Raw genomic sequence first — 18,332 nt, 5'->3', positions numbered from 1 at the left:
GCTGCTCTCCTCATTCTCATCTGTCTCTCTTTCCCTGATCTCTTTGTGTCTGGGATGCAGCTCAGCTCTTCCCACGGGACTTCACTGGGCTCTGGTACAGTGTGGGTTTGTGCTACCACCCCCCTTTTTCCCTGTCCTTCTTCTAGCAGGGGGTAATTCTTGCTGCCCTGAGGGCAGGTGTGTGTGCCCCCCTGCATGGAGGAGCAGCTCCCAGCATCACTGCCTTATGTCCTAGGGACTCTCCTGTAACTAAGGGGAACAGAGCAGTCCAGCCTTACAGTAGAGGGAGGAAGAGCTGGGTGCTGGTTCAGGGCTATGTTCCCCCAGCCTGCTAGCTGGATGCTGGCCGCTTGGGCAGGTTGTTGGAGGCTAGAGGAGATGCTGAGCTTCTGGTGTGGGCCCTGGGGCTTACAGAAAGCCCTTCCTTCCCCTCTCCTTGCAGCCCCCCGTTTCCCAGCACTGGGCCCTGTTTCTCCGGTCTCCTTGGTGACAATCTCATCTCTCATCGGCTTCTCTCCAGCACCTGAAAATAGCCTCCGAAAGTGGAGATGCCTGCCCCCTTCCCTGCTGCCAGCACCCGCGATGGCCAGGCTGGAGCCAGGCTGCTCTGCACGGTACAGCTGTAGCGGCCCGCCCCCATCGCCCTCTGCACCGCTGCGGGGCCCGGGCCGCGCTGTGTCCTCCTGTCACCCCAGTACCGAGCTCTCGGCCTCGTCCCTTCTCCTGCCTGCCGTGAGGCAGCACCAGGGGATTCCTTGCCCTCCGCCATGGGCCAGTGTCTCCAGCTGTCTGTCCCCTGGAACCAGGCAAAGCCCTGTCCTCTTGACCCGGCAGCCACCAGCCCGCTCGCCCACGGCTGCCCCGGGCCGGCCCGACAGCTGGCCAAGGTGCTATTTGAACCTCCCTGAAACAGAAGTGGAGCCGAGAGCGGGCGGAGGGCGGGCAGGCGGCAAGGAAGGAAGTTCCCCAGCAGATTTGGCTGCCCCCGCCGTGGGGCCGGGGTGGCCGGGCACAATGAGCCGCAGCAGGACCCCGGGCAAGCGCGGGCAGGGGCAGGCAGGGCTGGCCAGCCTCGAGGACGAGGGGTCTGCAGCCGCTGTGACCGCCTCTCAGCCCATGACTGGACCCAGCCCTTCTTCACCACCTGCGGGGAGGGGGACTCGCTGTCCCCCACCCGCGATGGGGCGGGAGCACTACCGGGCGGGCAGGGCTCTGAACACCGCTCCTGGAGGACGGGAGTCCGTGAAGCGGGGTGCCCTCCTGCTCTCTGTCCCCAGCCACCCCTCTATCGCCCCTTCCCTCGGATCCCCAGGGCCAACGCTGTCCTTGGGGCCGCGGCCACCCGCTCCAGCCCGGGGCTGCGGGCGCTACCCGGCCGTGTCGGCCGTGTCCCCCCCCCGCGGCGGTGGTGGGGGCACGGCTGGCATTGCTCGCTGACACCCTATCTGCCAGGGCCACGCCAGCCGCGGGCCCAGAATAGCAGCGCTGCCCCGCAGATAGTCAGCATGGAGCGGCTCCGCGGCCCCGCTGTGTCCCAGGTACCGCCGGGCTGGGTGGGGGGTCCTGTCCGATAGCCCCTCGCTCGGGGAGGCCATCCCCGAGGTGGGGGAATGTGAGGGGCTGCCGGGCCCCTTCCCACGGACATACAGCCAAGGGGACAAGGACGCCCTTGTCTCAGCTGTACCCAGACCCTTGGGAAGGGTAGGGGGACATGTATGCAGGGTCTCTTCCTTCCCGGGGCTGGCTCTGGGCTCCTTAGGGAGCAGTCGCTGTACCTTCTTTATTTTAGGATGGCCTGTAAACATTAGCTCTGTCAGGTACGTTTGTGACCGGGGTTGCTCTTCCCTCTGCACATGCTGCTGTGTTATGGTAGGGTCTCCTGGGGACTGGGGAGCACGGGGTCAGACGTCCGGCCCCGTGGCCTCCCTTCTGGGGCTACCCCCTCATTATTGTAGGTCTCCTGGGACGGACCTGGTCCCCGGGGGAAGCCGGTGGGGCTGGTGAGGCTCCTGGCATGGGAAGAAGCAAGACCAGGATTTACACCTTGGGATTGGGAGAGGATGGACTCAGAGCCACTGTGGGACCTGCTGGGCTCCAACAGCAGAGAGAGAAGGCGGGAGGTCCTGCCATTCATGCCCTGCCCTGCCCTGCTCTGGGGACCCCCACTGGCCCCCCAGAGCAGGGAAACAAGCTGGGTGCCCTGGGCTGGAGCCACCATGGAGGCTGCGGGCCCTGGGGATCCTGTGCTGGCAGAGGGCTGCCAAGCGGGACTGGGGGCTCAGCCCCGCCCTCATCCCCACCCTGAAAGGACAGTCCGGCTCTGGTGAACTGGAACAGGGTGGATGCAGGCAGCATCCGTGGGTGGGGGAAAGGCTGGACTCCTGCTAACCCCTCCTTGCTGTGTGCCCTCTCAGGTGGCGCTGCTGGATACTGCTGCCTGCCCTAAGGAGGAAGGTGGGTAGCAGGTAGAGCTTAGGTGTGTAGGAGGCAGGGACTGCCTTAGTCGTGTGATGAGTACACTGGTCCTCTGCCCACCCTGCCCATACCCCTCGTCACCCTCACTCCTCAGCTGAAGTACGCCCCAGGCTGGAGAACTGCAGTGCTGTGTGCTGCCCCTGTGGAGTAGGGAACAGGGAGGCTCCGTGGGGAGCATCCTCTGCTCCCCCCCAGGCAGGAGGTTGCTGAGACTCAGCATCTCAGCTCGTTGTCTGGGGCTGGGATTGCTTTTCCTGCAGGGTTCTCAGAGGCCCTATGCCCCAGGGAGGAGGAAGAGGAGGAGGAAGAATACAGGCAAAGGAGATCTGTCACCTTCACACTGGGAAATGAGATACTGGGACTGGGCCCAGAAAGTGAGTTTCAGAGCCCTGACGCCGAGATCTACATGCACTTCCTAAGGAGCCACTGCTGCTACGATGCCATCCCCACCAGCTGCAAGCTTGTCGTCTTTGACATCTCCCTGGAGGTGACAAAGCAGGGGATCAGCGGGGATGGGCAGTGGAGGAGCAGGCTCAGGACCCCCTGATCCCCTCCCCACTCTGTCAGCAGATCAAGAAAGCCTTTCTGGCACTGGTGGCCAATGGGGTGCGTGCTGCCCCACTCTGGGACAGCAAGACACAGAGCTTTGTGGGTGAGTGCCAGCAGTGCTGCCTGGCCCCCTCCCTGGCCTGGCAGTGAGGGTGCAGGCAGTGCTGCCAGCCCCACGTGTCTCCACAGGGATGCTCACCATCACTGACTTCATCAACATCCTCCACCGTTACTACCGCTCACCCCTGGTGAGTTTGGTGGGGAGGGCATGAGAGATCGGGGTATGCATGGGGCAGGGAGGGGCTGTCCCCACCTCTCCTGGTCTCCTCTTCATCACTGGACTGTGACCAGGGGATGATTCTGGGCCAGGGCAGCATCTGCTTTTTGCCCATCTGCCTGGCACTGAAAATGTAATTCCTGTGCTTAGGGTGATGGGGCGGGATGCCTGGGGAAAGGGGCAGTGTCTCACAGTGCCCTCAGTTCCCCATGAGCCCCCATAACCAGAGCATTTCCCTGCCTTCAGGTTCAAATCTATGAGGTGGAGGAGCACAAAATTGAGACCTGGAGAGGTAAAAATCATGGGATGATAGGGGTGGCTGGGCAGGATGTTGTGCAGGGCATAGAGGTGAGCTCTGGGTTGTGGGGCTGCATGAGAGGGCTGGAGGACGCCCTCTTCCACCTGTCTCCCTTGGCAGAGGTGTACCTGCAGGGCTCCTTCAAGCCGTTGGTCTACATCTCCCCAAGCAATAGGTGAGAGCCTGTCCACTGGGGGTGAGTACACCTCTTGGAGTGGGGGTGTGTGTGCCTGTGTTGCAGCCCTATCCCACCACGATGTCCCCATCACCCACAGCCTCTTCGATGCTGTCTACTCCCTGATCAAGCATAAAATTCACCGCCTACCTGTCATCGAGCCCATCTCAGGCAATGTCCTGCACATCCTGACACACAAGCGCATCCTCAAGTTTCTCCACATCTTTGTGAGTGCTGGGGCTGTGTGTGCACACACATGGCAGGTGCGTAGGGGCACAAACAAGGGTGTCAAAATGTGTGTAGGTGCCAACCAAGCCCTGCCCTGACCCATTGCAGACCTCTACCATTCCCAAGCCACGCTTCCTGAAGAAAACAGTGCAGGAGCTGTGCATTGGCACCTTCCGTGACCTGGCCGTCGTGCCTGAGACTGCCCCGATCTACACTGCCTTGGAGATCTTCGTGGATCGCCGTGTCTCTGCCTTGCCCGTCATCAATGATGCCGGTACCTGGGGAGGAGGAAAGTGACTCCCTTCATCTCCCTCTGCCAGCAGCTCCAGCCCCATTCCCATCCAAAAACCCTCTCCTGGCTCTTGGGCTGCCCCTTGGGGTGTGCAAGGAACATGACAAATGGTCCCCAAGGCCCCCTCCTCAGCTCCTGCCCTGTTTCTCTTTGCAGGGCAAGTGGTTGGCCTGTACTCCCGGTTCGATGTCATTGTGAGTACCCTGTGTGTTTGCACGCCTGAACACAAGTGTGGCCCCTTGCATGCACTGGTGGGGGCTGTTCACACTTATCTGTGCCTGTGTAAACCCATCCCAAATACAGTGTCCTGCACATGCCAGTGCACATCTGCTCTGTGCATCCCCAGGACTCAGTGTCCCCTCTGTGTTGGCACAACGGGGTGTGAGGACACACTGGGGTGCTGAATGGGGTCACACCTCCCACAGCACCTGGCAGCCCAGAAGACCTATAACAACCTGGACATCAGTGTGCGGGAGGCACTGCGGCAGCGCACTACCTGCCTGGAGGGGGTCATCACCTGCTACCCCCATGAGCCCATGGAGGACATCATTGATCGCTTTGCCAAGGAGCAGGTGAGTGGTTGGGGTGCCTTGTGCCAGCACAACCACCCCTGCCAGCTGCCCAGCGTGCCCATGATGGTCTGCCTGCACCCACAGGTCCATCGCCTGGTTCTGGTAGATGAGAACCAGTACCCGCGGGGCATCGTCTCCCTCTCCGACATCCTCCAGGCCCTTGTGCTCACTCCCGCAGGTATCGATGCTCTTAACTCTTAGCCCACGACACTCCATCTTTCTCCACTTGCACTCTGCATTTCTCTCCACTTCAGGTAGGCGCTGTCCTCTGTCACTGTGGGCCTGTTCCCTCCCTGACACTGGGTCACCTGCACCTTGTCACTTTCCTGCTCAGACTACCTGCCTCCACCCCAGCCAAACTGGCCCTGAGGGATGAAGGAGGCTGGGGCTGGGGTCTGGAAGAACTGGGTGCCTGGGGGGGGACAGCAGGACCCAGATGCTGCTTGTCCCGGGGTACACAAGAATCACAGGAGGACCCCTGGTGTCCATGAGGAGGGATGGGGGCACTTGCCATGGAGACAGCTCCCCTAGACCCCCATTCAGGCAGTGAATGGAATGCAGGTTTTGCAGGTCTCTGGGCTTTGGGCTGGATGAGGGTTTTGGGGTGTGATGCACCCTAAGACAAAAGCCTATTTTTAATCTTACCTCAAACCCTGAGATCTGAGTACCTCCAGTGCCATTCCTGGGGAACACAGAGGGGACAGGTCTCCACTTGCACCCTCATGACATGCTGCCCACAACTAGCCACGTGTACACCATGCCTGACCCATGGGCCCTGGCTGGCAGAGGCCCCCAACCCCTCTCCACCTGTAGCAGCCCCAAAACTGCCTGCTCCATGGACAGGGTTCACTCTCAGGTGGCACTGGGACCATGCTGCCTGATTGCCTGCAGCTGGGTCTGCTCACCCACTGCCTGGTGAGTCCTCACTGTGATGGGTGGGCATTGTGCTTGCACACACTGTGGCACCTCTTTAGGAGTGAAATGGGAAGGGGGGAGCTGGCCCTGGGTCCCAGCTGCTTTCCAAAGGTAATGATGCTTTTTTTGGGGTAGTGGTGGGGAATGGGCTTGGGACAGCCCCACGTCCACCAGTTCCCCCAGCAGTGCCCAGCTGCTCTGCACAGGAGGGGACAGGGAGTGGTGTGTGTGAGCCACAAGTGAGACAAGCCCCTTCCCCCCATTTCCCAGTCATGGTGTCTTCGCTTACCCCATTCCTGGTGCCCACAGGGGTGGCTGCATCAGGAACTCCAGGGGGCCCTCTCCAGGCCAGCTGCCCTCCCTCCTAGCCCAGAGCTTGCATCCAAGCCAGGAATGGAGGCAAGACCCGTGTCCACCAGGATGGGTTGGGAGGGCCATGCCACAGGGTGCCCAGTCCAGCACTGTTTTAGGGTTATGCCCTTGCATGCTTTCTTGCCTTGCAGGCATTAATCGATCCTCACTCTGAAGACACCAGGAAGTGCCACTGTCTTGTTTGACTCAAGGGTCTCTTGCATGGCCTGTGAGAAGGAGGCTTTGGCCTGAAGGCTCTCTGCAGGGAGGATCTGCCTGTTCACCCCAGTCCTGGGGCTCGTCTTGAGTCCAGGGCCAGATCCTGTCAGCCTTGGGGAGGTAGAAAGGGTGGAAAAGGGGGCACCGGGGTACCTCCTGCCAGTGAGCACAGTGATGCTCGATGGGCACTGTGCTGGAGGAGCTGTGACATGCCTGTGGCTGGGCACAGAGACCCACAGAGCCCCAGAAGACCTGGTCACTCCACTCCCATCCCACTGCTGCATTCGAGCATTTCCACTGTGGCTCCCTCCTGGTGAACACAGTCCCACCGTCTGTGCCCAGTGCCTGGTAGCATAGGCTCAGCTGCACACACAGGCTTGTTTATTGTAGGCTCACATGGGGCTGGAGCTCCCTGGCAGAGGCACAACCTGTGCAAAAGCTGGCACCAGGATGGGCACTTGCATGGGGACCCTGTGCACTTTTTGGGGTGGGAAGGGAATACTTATTTATTTGTTGGTCTGTTCAGCCTCATTGTAACAAAGCAGCCTGATCCAAGAACTGCCTCTTGCCTTTCTGGGATAAAGCTGGGCATAGCTGCTCTGGAGAGAGCAGGGCTCGGAAGGGGGGTACTGGCTGCTTGGCAGGGCTGGGGAACCCAGCCTGGAATGCCAGCAAGAGTGGCATGGGCACAGGGGGTAGAGCCAAGGCGACAGGGAAACAGGGCATGCAGCCTTGATTACAGTGGTGGTGTGAGGGCCCTTCAGGGATGCCCCAGGCACAGCAGCCTTGGTGCCAGCAAGGTTTCTGCCTGCTGCTTCCCTCAGTCCAAGAAGTAGGAAGGTGAGAGTGGTTCACTGTTAGGGTGTCCCATGCCCCAGGACACCGGGTAAGAGGTAATGCACCCCTTGCCTGTGGCTGCTACCAGCTCTGAGCCCCTGTGATTGCCCTGGATATCAGCCCCATGCCCCGACTTGGGGATGGGGGGTGCTGACCTGATCTTTCTCTGCCTGCTTCACATGGAGCAAGCTCTGCCACTCCCGTGACCCATAACAGCATCTCAGTGCAACAGCGGCTGATAGTGGAAGATCCCAGGTGCTAAACACTCCTCCTGTGTTGGCTGGTTCTGCTAGGGGACATGATACCAGTGCTGGGTGGTGACAGGCCTCTTCCCCTCACTGGGGATGAGCTGTGTTATTGCTTTGCTTTCCCAGCTCCACCCCTCAGGAGAGGCGCAAACCCCAAACCCGGCCAGCGCTCAACCCTCCCCTGGGAGGCATGGGGGAAACTGAGGAACAGAGAAGCTTCTGAGGCCAAGATCAGCTGTTCAGAAAGGACCCAGATGTCCTGGCTCCAGGCACAGATCCACGCGCAGCTACACAAGGACAGGACGAAGGAGACACCAAATGGCTGCAAAACCCCTCCCTGCTTCCCCCCTGCCCTGACAGAGCTCCCAGGTCCCCAACACAGCCCAGCTGGGCATGGGATAGGGGCAACACAACAACCCCTGAAGTGTGTGAAAGGCACAGCAGTTCCCCAAGCCTCCCGCTGATTTGGGGTAGGGGGCTACTAGTGCCCCAGGGGCAATTTGGGGACAGTCTCTTATCCTCTTCGTCTTCCCCACAGTGGGGGTGGGAGCCCCCTGACCCAAGCTGGGCAGAGGATGGTTTTGCCTTCTGCCTGCCCCTCCCTGTGGGGCAGCGGGGGTTCTCCATTTGGCACCCAGGGTCAGGGGTGGACGTGCAGTCAGGGGGCTTCCGGACGAGCAATGAACTCCAGATTGATGGGCTTGTCGGCCACCAGGACAATGCGGGACACAGATGTCACCTCCACGCCACGGGGGTCTGGCCGCACCTCGAATGCTTGGATGATCTGTGGGAAGAAGGGGGATGGTAGTGCCTTGGGGACTCCCTGGGGCCCTCATCCCAGCTCATGGCAAGATAACCAGAGTGGGGGGGTCCCTACTCACCCTGGCGAGGGCCAGGTGCATCTCCAGCTCAGCAATGCGGCGTCCAACACAGGCACGAACCCCGTAGCCAAAGGGGATGGAGCTGAAGGGGTGATGGGGGGACCCATATCCGCGGAGCCAGCGCTGGGGCAGGAATCGCTCAGGCTCAGGGAAGTAGGTCTCATCGTGGGACATCGCGTAGTGGGCCAGGACAAAGAGGGTCTGCAGGGCAGTAAGTGGGGGTTAATGACCCGACCCAGCCCCACTGAGCACAGTGGGGGTCCCCACGCCACAGCCCCCACTCACATTCTTGGGGAAGAGGTAGTCTCCGATGACAATGTCCTTCTCATAGAAGACCCTGGCGTTGGTGGGCACCACGGGGTAGACCCTGGGATATGGGGAGAATTAGTGCTGGAGCAGGACCCATCTAGAGATCCCAGATAGACAGAGCTGCAGGCAGGACAATGGGGAGCACCTCCTGCTGCTCAGCAGCTCCCTAGGGAGGAGGTGGATATATGTGGTCCTGAGGGACTGAAATTCAGCCTCCCATATCGCTTGGTTGGTGCATTTTCCCCAGAGAAGAGGCTGATGACCAGGACCTCAGGGCAGGGGCAAGGCTGGGCTGTACCTCAGTGTCTCCTTGATAATGGCCCGAAGCATCGGCAACTTGGGGATATCCTCAGCAGCAGGAAACCGGTTGGCAGGCACAACAGCTTTCAGCTCCTGGTACAGGGTCTCCTGGATGCCTGGGTCCCGGGAGAGGTGGTACAAGGCCCAGGACAGTGTGTTGGAGGTCTGGGGGAGTGGAGAACCAAGGGGAGTGAGAGAACTGTGGCTAGTACCTGAGCAGCCTTGTACTAAGCACAGCACCAGTATGGCACCAGAGAACCCCTGCTCTGGTGTGCAGGGAAGTCAGGGGTGAGGGGCAGCAGGCACAGGGGAAAGTGGGATGGGGAACATGACAGGGAGCAGAGCAGAGGACAGGGATTGTGCTGACTGATCCCTGAGGGTTTACCCCTGGGGAGGATCAGCCTCCCAGCCACCAGGCCAGAGCTTGCAGGGGCAGGGCTGAGCATGGCCCTGTAGGTTCCCCTGGGCATGGAGCTCAGCAGGGATCCCCTGGCAGCAGCTGTCTGGCTCTCACCGTGTCCACACCAGCCAGCAGCAGCTCGGCCACGCTGCCGTAGACCTCATCCAGGCTGAGTCTGCCACTGGCCAGCAGGTAGCTCAGGTAGCCGGACACCTCCTTGCCGCGCTCTACTTGCCCCTCCAGCTCCTCCATCTTTCGGTCAATCAGGGTCTTGCCTGCAGGGACAGAGAGAGGGACCCAGAGCTGACAGAGCAAGGACTGCCAAAAGGACATGTGGCCAGGGACTGCTCCACTTTTGAGTGTCCTTAGGGAGTCCAATCCCACTGTGCTGGGTCCCCCTCGTCACTGCTCACCAAAGGCGAAGATGGTGTCCCAGCTGTTCAAGTAGCGGTCCCAGAAGGGCAGCACCTTGCGGCTCCATCGGGGCAGGACGGTGGCGAAGATGGAGTTCTTGAACATGAGGTTGATGGAGTCAATGAAGCGCTGGGTCTCGGCAGGGACCTGCTGCTTCAGGCACCCAATGCGGGTCTCGAAGAGGATATAGGAGATCCCTGTGGGGGACAGACAGTATCCAGACCTCCGGGGGGATGGGAAGAGTGGGGCAGGGCAGGGGTGAGGGGGAAGAACCCCCTACCTTCGAGGGCAAAGCGGTAGAGCAGGTTGGCCACGTCCTCCACCAGCACCCCTGAGGAGCTGCGGCTCCGCTCCTCCCGCAGCCGCACCATCAGGTCTGACACCACCTCCCCGATGGCATCCGCGTACAGCACTGCCTCTGACGGCTTCAGCAGCCGTTTGTTGAGGACCTGGCGCAGGCGGTACCAGCGCTCCCCTTCCCTGGATGGGGACAAGGCTCAGAGCTGGCTGCATGGATGGACAGGGGGCAGTGGCTGGCAGCAGTGTCCCAACACTCCCAACTCCAGCCTGGAACCACCCCAGGGGTCTTTCCACCCACCATGGGCATGGCCATGCCCTTCTCCTCAGTGGGGACATGCACCTTACAGGAGAGGGAGCAATGCAAGTTGCCACCTAGGCACCTAAGGAAGGGACAGGAGATGTGTGCTGTCCCACAGAGGACAGCCAGGACAGGACTCACTCAGTGAAGGGTCCATAGGGCAGGCTGCGAGTGTCCCGGTGCTCCTTCCACAGGGCCATGTCACTCCGCATGGGGTACTTGCCCTCCTGCCGCAGCAGCTGCTCCAGCACCACTGGGCTCCCAATGTTGATGTTCCTATAATGCCCGAAGGTCGACTTCCAGATAGGGCCATAAAGGCGTCGGGACATCACCTGCAATGCACAAAGCATGGCAGGGTGAATGGGACAGGGGTTGGATCAGACCCTCCCTGCCCCAGTGCTGGCCCTGCATGTACCTAGCACCCTCTGTACCCATCCCGTGGACCTCCCAGCACCAGATGAGCCCAAGCACCTCCCCCTGACTCTCCAAGCTGGCACCATCCTTGAAGTGCTCTGCAGATGGCCTGGGCTGGTGTCTCCAGGTGCATTACATCTGCCAGCACTAAGCACACCAGGCACTGACTCCCAGCGCAGACTGGCATGTCCCCCACCGATCCCAGAGATACACAGGGAGCCTGGTGGGACTTTTGGGGAAGGAAGACCAAAAGAGGACAGCAGAGACAAAGACAACTGCCAAGCACAGGTCTGTGCTGCGATGCAGGACCATTGCAGCAGTTGTCAGCAGGTCCAAGTCCTGCTGCTTCCAGCACGGCCTCAGTTCTGATTAACCTGGGGACAGTGGTCCCTGAGTGGGTCCTTGAACTCACCACCCAAAAGGGTGGTTAATGATCAGCAGTGGGATGGCAGAGCCAGGCCAGGACATGACTGGGCTGCTCCCAGAGCAGGCTGTCACCTCTGGGGCATGGCCTGGGGCCACAGGCTCACAAATCAGCTAGGAGACATCCACAGCATCAGCCCTGCTCTGATCTCTGTTGGCTGCAGCTCCCCTCTCCTCTACTGCACCCAAGGGTTCCATGCCTGCCTCCCTGCCAGGGAGCACCATGCCCCCCTCTTGGGGGCAGCTGGGCACCCCTTTGTAAGTGGATCTGCACAGGGCCGTGTCCAAGGGGACATGGCATCTCCATCCCAGTCAGGCACTGACAGAGCCCCTGCAGAGCATGGCCAAGCATGGGGACCTGAGGGGGGCCTAGTAGGGAAGCCTTGATCCCCATTCCCCGTGGCTGCAGGGATGCACGTGGTACAATCTCCCTTGGTGACTGACTGCATCGCAGCCTGTGCCTGGATTCAGCTGGATTCGTCACCAAAGGGAGACGTTCCTCGTGCATGGTGGCAGCAGGAGGGGGAGGGACAGCCGCCCCGGTACAGCAGGCGGCTACTGGGCATGGGGCAGCTGTGGCCTGGGTTGAAGCCTGCTCACCAGCATCTGCTGGCAGCCAGGACCTGACACAGCGCAGGCCTTGGAGAGCAGGGCTGAAAGAATCCGGAGCTGCTGGGATCTGGAGAAAGGCACCTCCAGAGCATGTGGGCATCTTTCTGCAAAGCCAGGCTGTGCTCAGAGTCCCAGGGGCAGAAGGGAGCATGAGGGAGCTCGCATGACTACTTGAGATCCCACTGCCCTTGTAGCAACCTCTTCTCCAACCAGCAGTGGCTGGTGCACTGAGATGCCAGGGAGGCCTGATCCCACATGCTTCTCTGGCCGGTCAGAGCTCCAGAGTGCTGGAAGATGCTGCCTGGCTTGCAGCCAGCCAAGCCCATTGCTTGCTTCATCCGAAGAATGAGAAGTGTTGACAGAAGAAAACAAACACCCCTGTCTATCCCTCCTCTGCATGCCTGGGTAACATCTGCCCAAAAACCTCCCTGGGCACATGCTCCCCAGTCGGTTGCCCCTCCAGCTTGTCACAGCTGGGAGCCTGGAGATGCGGGACCCCGTGAGATACCCCTGAACCGCTGCCCTTAAGACTGCCCAGCCGTCTCGGGTATGCTGAGGCAGCCCTGAGCTGGCTGGACCTTCCCGGGGTCACCGGGTTCTGCTGCCCCTCTCCACACTGCTGGCCACAGCACCACTCCACGATGCCGGGGTGCTCACCCCCACCCAGCCCCTCCATTTCCCTGCTCTGCCGCCCCCACTCAACTCCCTGCCGTCACTTGTTGGCGGCTCTTCCCCTCCCTGGAGCCCATCTCCCCTTGTCCCCAGCCCGCATCCACTCCCTCCCTTGCAAAGCCTCCCCAGGGTACAGCATCCTCCCTGCAGCCCACCCGGAAGCCCCTCCATCCCACGCACCTATCTCAGCCCCCCCATCCACGCCCCCGTGTACGGTCCCCAGGCCCCCAGGCACCCCGACCCCCGCACTCCCGCAGCCCCCGGGCCAGACCGTCCCGGCGCACCTGCAGCCGGTGCGTGTGCAGCAAGTAGCCCCGCAGGAACAGCCAGACGAAAGTCCGGAGCAGCCCCGGCCCCGGTAGATCCTCCGGTCCCTTCAGCCGCGCCGGCCCCGCCGCCGCCGCCGCCGCCGAGCCCCCGGTCCTGCGCGGCGGTCCCGGGCTGCTGCAGGGCGGCGGGCGGGGGTGCAGGAGCAGCGGCAGCAGCGGCCGCCGGGCCCCGCCGCTCGAGCCCGCCATGCTCCGTCGGCAGCGCACGGGACGGAGCGGGGCGGGGAGGCACCGGGGGTGGCGGGGGGCGGCACCGGGGGCGGTGCGGGGGGCGGCGCGGGGGCGGCAACCGGACACCGGCACCGGGCACGGCGCACGGGGGATCGAGCATCGCGCACCGGGCACGGCGCACTGGGTACCTCGCACTGCGAATGGAGAATCGCGCACCCCGTGCGCCGCGCAACGGGTACCGGCCGCGGTGCCGGCTGCTGCGCACTGGGTACGGGGCTGTTGCTCCGCGGGCACCGGGCAGTGCATACCGCGCACCTTGTGCCGCCTGCTGCACTCCTGCTACCGGGCCATGGATACCGGCTGCAGTGTACTGGATGCTCCTAACAGCACACCTGGTACCGTATCCCATACACCAAATACTGGACGCTGGACACTGCTCAGCGTCATCACACATCATGCACAGGGTGCTAGGTACTCGGAGCTGGCATCAACGATACTCAGTGCCATGTATCAGTGACTGAGTGCCACGTGTTGTGCATGATGGCACCATGCACAAGGCAGCTGGCAGCCAGTCCCTGATACATGGCAGAGCAGGTACAGCACCCTGGATGCAACGCAGCATGTGGCACCAGCACTGGTACCAGCTCCAGGTGCTGCACACTGGGCATGGCACATGGGCACTGCTCACCAGGCACTGGCACCAGGCACTGCACCAGGCATGGCACAACGTGTGCCAGCACCAGCATCGCACTCTGGCACTGGGTACCACATCCCAGACCCTGCACACCCTGCATCAGCACCAGGCTCACAGCTGGGCCTGCTCTTCAGGGCTCCTTGCCCTTATGGACTGAGCTCTCCTGCCCTGCCTCTGTCTCCTGCCTGTCATCTCCCTGTGCCTGCCTTGTCCCCCAGCAGTGCAGGATGGTGCCCTGGGGAGCTGGGTCCAAGATGTCCCAAGGCCCCTCTCAGCACTTCCTCCAGGTGCTGCCAGCTGGGACCACAGATAGGGAGACCTTGGTATGCCCATTGTGGCTGCTGGCAACACAACCAGAGGCAGGTTTGGTTTGTCTTTATGTGAGGGAGAGAACAACACCAGCTCCTGCCTCAGCCTGGTGCAGGTCAAGCTGTCCAGCCCATGAGCAGGACCTTGCTGTGGTGGTGTTGGACCATGGATTCAGGACATGTCCCCTCTAGCCAGCCTGGCACTGGCACCAGGCCCTGGGGCAGTGGGGCAGGGCAGTGCTCTGTCCAGGTGTCCCTTCTGGAGCATCAGGCACCACGTCTCTGGCTGGGACATCCCAGTGCTGATCATTAACCACCCTTATCGGATGGTGGGTTCAAGGTCCTGGACAGGGAGGTTGTGCCCTCAGGTTGAGCTGTTCCTGCTCTCGGTCCTGCCTCACCGGGAGGTGGGGGGTGTTCTGCGCTGGGTCCCAGGCTGATGCCTTGTGAGCTTTCTGCCAGCCGGGCCGGAACCCAGGCACTCCTCTGCCTGCAGGCAACCCTTAGGCACCCCAGGCTGGGACAGCCAAGCGTGAGCACCTGCTGCCATCTCATGGCTGCTCAGAGCCAGCTCTCCCGCTTGCCCTGCACCGGTCAGGCCCACAACCGGGGCAGCAAGAGAGCCTCGGGCACAGGACTGCTGGGGGGCTTCCTAGCCTGGTGCCTGGACACCAAGCTCTCGCTCCCCCCGGCAGGGGACGCCTCGGCTCCTCTTAACCCGCTGTAAACGAGTTTCGACTTGCTGGAGAGTAGGACCCTACCACCTCTTTCAGTTTAAAACCACCACCTCCTGCAAAAAGAGTAACAGTCTCTCTCCCCTTTTCTTATAAACCCCTTCATATATTAAAAGGCTGCAATAAGATGTTCCTGTGCCTTCTCCAGGTTGAATAAACCCCAAATCCCCTGTTTTCATGGGAGAGGTGCTCCAGCCCCACGATTAGCTTTGTGGTCTCTGGACCCGTTCTAGCAGGTTCATGTCTCTCTTGCACTGAGGACCCTAGAGCTGGATGCAGCACTCCACTCGTGGGCTCTCATGAGTGTGGAGTGGAGCAGCGGCATCACCTCCCCTGCCCTGCCCTGCCGGCCATGCTTCTTGTTTTCTAGTCTCAGACGCGATCTGCTTTCTGGGCTGCAAGTGCACATTGCCAGCTCATATGTATTTCTGATCCACTAGTATCCCCAGGTCCTTCTCTGCAGGACTGCTCTCCATCCATCCATCCATCCATCCATCCATCCATCCATCCATCCATCCATCCATCCATCCATCCATCCATCTTTCACTCAGCCAGAACAGGTACTGGGGTCACCCCGACACGGGTGCAGGACCACCGCAGCGGCTCCTCGGGCCGGTCCCCGATGCCCCCGCAGCACGCTCGGGGAAGGGGACACCGCTATTCTGGCTGCTTCCCGCTCCCGCCGCTAGGCTGTGCTCCCCTCCCTTGGACGGAGGGAGCGGCGTCGTGGACCTGCCAGGGGCTCCGCCGGGACCGCTGCCAGCTAGGGCTGTGGGGGAGGCCGTGCAGAAGGGAGGGTGCCAGGGTCGGGTGAATCACCCCCTTCCCAGAGCCGCTCGGCGGGGACTTCCGAAGGGAAGCGGCTGGGCCATGACACATCCTCCACCGGAGGATGCCGCGAGGAGCCGGGGGCACCGCCAGCTCCCGGGAGGTCCTCCAGTGCGGGGCCAGCTCTGCTTGGCGGCAAACAGAGCAGAGGCGGGAGAGCAAATGCTGCCTTTATCCATGGGGATGTGGAACTGAGGGTGGCAAGTCCCATCTTGTGTGTCACTCTGTCCCAGAGTTGCTGCAACCCTATTCATTCCACGGATGCATTGTCAAGTCTGACCTCATCTCACCAGTGGGACCTGTGGATGCAGATACAGGCACCGTGGGCCCCCCCTGCTGCTCTGCCCCTCAACCCGTCCACCACACACTGCTCATGGAAGGTCCTGGCTGCTGGTTCTGCTGGGATGAAGGGACAGCTTCTTTACGTGACTTGAGCAGTGTCACCCAAGAGCTGGAAATTTTTCCCAGGGCTGCATCCTCTAACCCAGATTTGCTCTCCCACAGCTGGTGGGGGGGAAGTGGGGTGTCCCAGGGGAGGGCATCCCTTGACTCACCCCCAGGAAAGCCCAGGCTGTGAGAAGGCTGAGTCTGGGTCCCAAGGACTGTAAACAACCCAAAGCATTTAACTGGAGATGGCTTGTCACGTCAACTGTGTGTCACCATGCTGTCACTGCCTGAGTCATGAGCCATGCTGGGGCTAGTGGGGCTGCACAGGGGGGACATGGGAAGATCAAGAGGGATGTAGACAGATCCCAGGCCTGGAGACAAATGCTCCTCTCCCACACAGAGAGTTCAAGTGGGACCCTCTTGGCCCTCTCCCAAAGGTCCCCTTCCACTCATTTCCCTCTGTGTGATCCTTAGATCCAGGCAAGGGCTTGAGGACAGCACAGAGTTTTTGAAACAAGAGGTAAATCAAACAGCACAATGGTGTGTCCTCCATGACCACTACGCAGGGCTCAGTACCTGACAGTAAGCTCTGATCTGGGCTCCCCCTTCTTTGTGCCCCATGGGACCCTGGTGGGCCAGGACCTTTCCCCGAGGACGTGAGGGCAGGATGCCGGAGCAAACCTGGGGCTGGCATCCCGTTATCGCAGGAGACGGGAGGCAGCCCCAGGCTGCTCTCAAGTGGTCCTGGCTGATTAGTGACTTCAAGTGCCTATGGAGTTATTCTAAGTCAAGTAGGCACTAAGGGAGCCAACCTGGGACTGGTAAAACCAGCCCGGGCTTTTCTGGAGCGTTCCCCATCCCCTCTGCTCCCCAACAAACTCTCCGAGATGGGAGGTGTCTCCCCCCTCCAGCTGCTCTCCCTAAACCTTACTCCTCCTGCAAAAGGCTGTTTGCTCCAGCCCAAAGCAAACCTGATTTTATCTCCTGACTCCAGTTCCCTTGGCTGTGGGCCATGGTCGATGCCTCCCACGCAGAACTTGGGAAGCCCATTCGGGGACCCGCGCACAGAGCGGGCTGTGTGTGCTGCCACATGACATCATGTTTACAGCCCGCGGGGGCCCAAGGACAGAGGCATCGCTCTCAGCCCGAGAGATGCGTGTCCTTCCCGTGGATGGACAGATGGATGTGCAGGGAGCTGGAAGGAGTGGGACTGACCACAGTGTCATGCCTCCCTGAAGAGGGGTGGTTGCAGCTTTGCTGCATTGCAAGGCAGTCCCCCTGGCCTCAGTTTCCCCTCTGAGCAGTGGAAAACATATCCTGTGCTAGCAATGAGGATACACTGCTGCAGCAGCACAAAGTCAGGCCCTCAAGCTGCCCTTGGGACCTGGATGTTCCCTTCTCTCCCAGGACAGAGTTGGGCCTTTGCTGGTGAAAAGAGTAACAACATCCAGAGCCATACAGGCTCACTAAAGAGTGCTAGAGCCATTCTTTCTCCTGTCTGTCCATCCATCCATCCATCCATCCATCCATCCATCCATCCATCCATCCATCCATCCATCCACACTTGTATGCAGCTTTCTCACAGCCATCTCTCCATCCATCTTCTGAGCTGTCTTTACACTCACCCATCTATCCATCCATCAACAAATACATGCATCACTCTTCTCACCCACCCCCACACCTACCTGTCCATCCAGACAGCCACCCACTCATTTGTCTGTCTATACTCCTATTCACCCTTCTATCTATCCTTCTCCCAAATGTCAGTGTCCAAGGGATGCACAGTGCTCCCTGGGGGTACAGTGTGTGCATGCGTGTCTGTGGGACATGTTGGCCTTGCAAAGCATGGTGGGCAGCAATGTCCCAGGCTGTGTCCAGCCATGGGGCAGGGGCAGGAGTGCTGGCCAGGGAGGGGGGGGTGCTCATCTAATTTAAGAATGGGCCCCACAGTTGCTGTCAGCACCGAGTGGCTCTGATCTGGGGACAGGTCCTCATCAGCTCCACTTGCCACCCACTGGCCTGACATGAAAGGGCTCTGCACCCCGATAAGGCCCCAGATACTTGGCCCTGGAGGTGAGCAGCACTGTGGCTGAGTCTGGGAGACCCTGAAGAGTAAGTCTCAGCGTGGCTGTACACAAATTCACTGCCACCCCAGCACAAGGGGGTTCCACAGCCTGCGTGTTTGCATCAATTGGGAGTTCAGCCCCGGGGGCTGACCATTGCTTTGAGCACTGGATCACGCCCTGGGTCATCACCATCTCCCACTGGGGACACAATCCCAGGGAGGGCTCCATCCTCATCGCCCCCCTGGCTGCCACATGGCCTGTCCACTGGCCGTTACTACCCTGCACTGGAGTCCTCCGGCTGTGAGCGGCCATGGATGGGGACCATGTTGTTTTAATAACATCATTCTCCTCCTGCC

At 60.9% G+C, this 18,332-nt stretch overlaps 2 protein-coding genes across 3 annotated transcripts; one reads left to right on the top strand and one right to left on the bottom strand.

The window, feature by feature from the left end:
* The first annotated feature begins 1,505 nt into the window (after positions 1-1,505).
* Positions 1,506-6,833, top strand: PRKAG3 (protein kinase AMP-activated non-catalytic subunit gamma 3). 2 transcript variants are annotated; one of them, XM_050339256.1, is made up of 13 exons: positions 1,506-1,538; positions 2,415-2,454; positions 2,736-2,962; positions 3,046-3,127; positions 3,214-3,272; positions 3,548-3,593; positions 3,720-3,774; positions 3,875-4,001; positions 4,111-4,276; positions 4,451-4,488; positions 4,720-4,866; positions 4,951-5,044; positions 6,285-6,833. In XM_050339256.1, the coding sequence occupies exons 1-13, from the start codon at positions 1,506-1,508 to the stop codon at positions 6,305-6,307; spliced, it is 1,137 nt and encodes a 378-aa protein (XP_050195213.1). In that variant the 3' UTR covers positions 6,308-6,833. The 2 variants fall into 2 exon arrangements, with proteins under 2 accessions (XP_050195213.1, XP_050195212.1); XM_050339255.1 differs by lacking the exons at positions 1,506-1,538; positions 6,285-6,833 and having other exon boundaries at positions 2,343-2,454; positions 4,951-5,196.
* An 820-nt stretch (positions 6,834-7,653) lies between these two features.
* On the bottom strand, positions 7,654-13,280 carry LOC126652497 (sterol 26-hydroxylase, mitochondrial). Its single transcript, XM_050339251.1, has 9 exons — positions 12,744-13,280; positions 10,480-10,670; positions 10,021-10,220; positions 9,740-9,937; positions 9,441-9,601; positions 8,925-9,091; positions 8,603-8,684; positions 8,318-8,518; positions 7,654-8,220 (listed from the first exon to the last, which is right to left on the bottom strand). Exons 1-9 carry the CDS (start codon positions 13,263-13,265, stop codon positions 8,095-8,097), a joined length of 1,848 nt encoding a protein of 615 aa, XP_050195208.1. The 5' UTR covers positions 13,266-13,280; the 3' UTR covers positions 7,654-8,094.
* Between the last annotated feature and the right edge of the window lie 5,052 nt (positions 13,281-18,332).

Source organism: Myiozetetes cayanensis, unplaced genomic scaffold (genome assembly GCF_022539395.1).
Source record: "Myiozetetes cayanensis isolate MyiCay16 unplaced genomic scaffold, myiCay2020 scf9, whole genome shotgun sequence".
NCBI lineage: Eukaryota > Metazoa > Chordata > Aves > Passeriformes > Tyrannidae > Myiozetetes > Myiozetetes cayanensis.
This window is presented reverse-complemented; position numbering and strand designations above follow the sequence as displayed.

Coding starts and splice junctions, on each gene's coding strand:
- PRKAG3 (XM_050339255.1), top strand. CDS start 2,343: ATGCAGGCAGCATCCGTGGGTGGGGGAAAGGCTGGACTCCTGCTAACC. Junction 3,594..3,719: donor CAAAATTGAGACCTGGAGAG/GTAAAAATCATG, acceptor CTCCCTTGGCAG/AGGTGTACCTGCAGGGCTCC. Junction 4,277..4,450: donor GCCCGTCATCAATGATGCCG/GTACCTGGGGAG, acceptor TTCTCTTTGCAG/GGCAAGTGGTTGGCCTGTAC.
- LOC126652497 (XM_050339251.1), bottom strand. CDS start 13,265: ATGCACTGCCCGGTGCCCGCGGAGCAACAGCCCCGTACCCAGTGCGCA. Junction 10,221..10,479: donor CCCTATGGACCCTTCACTGA/GTGAGTCCTGTC, acceptor GTCCCCATCCAG/GGAAGGGGAGCGCTGGTACC. Junction 8,685..8,924: donor ATTATCAAGGAGACACTGAG/GTACAGCCCAGC, acceptor CCCATATCCCAG/GGTCTACCCCGTGGTGCCCA.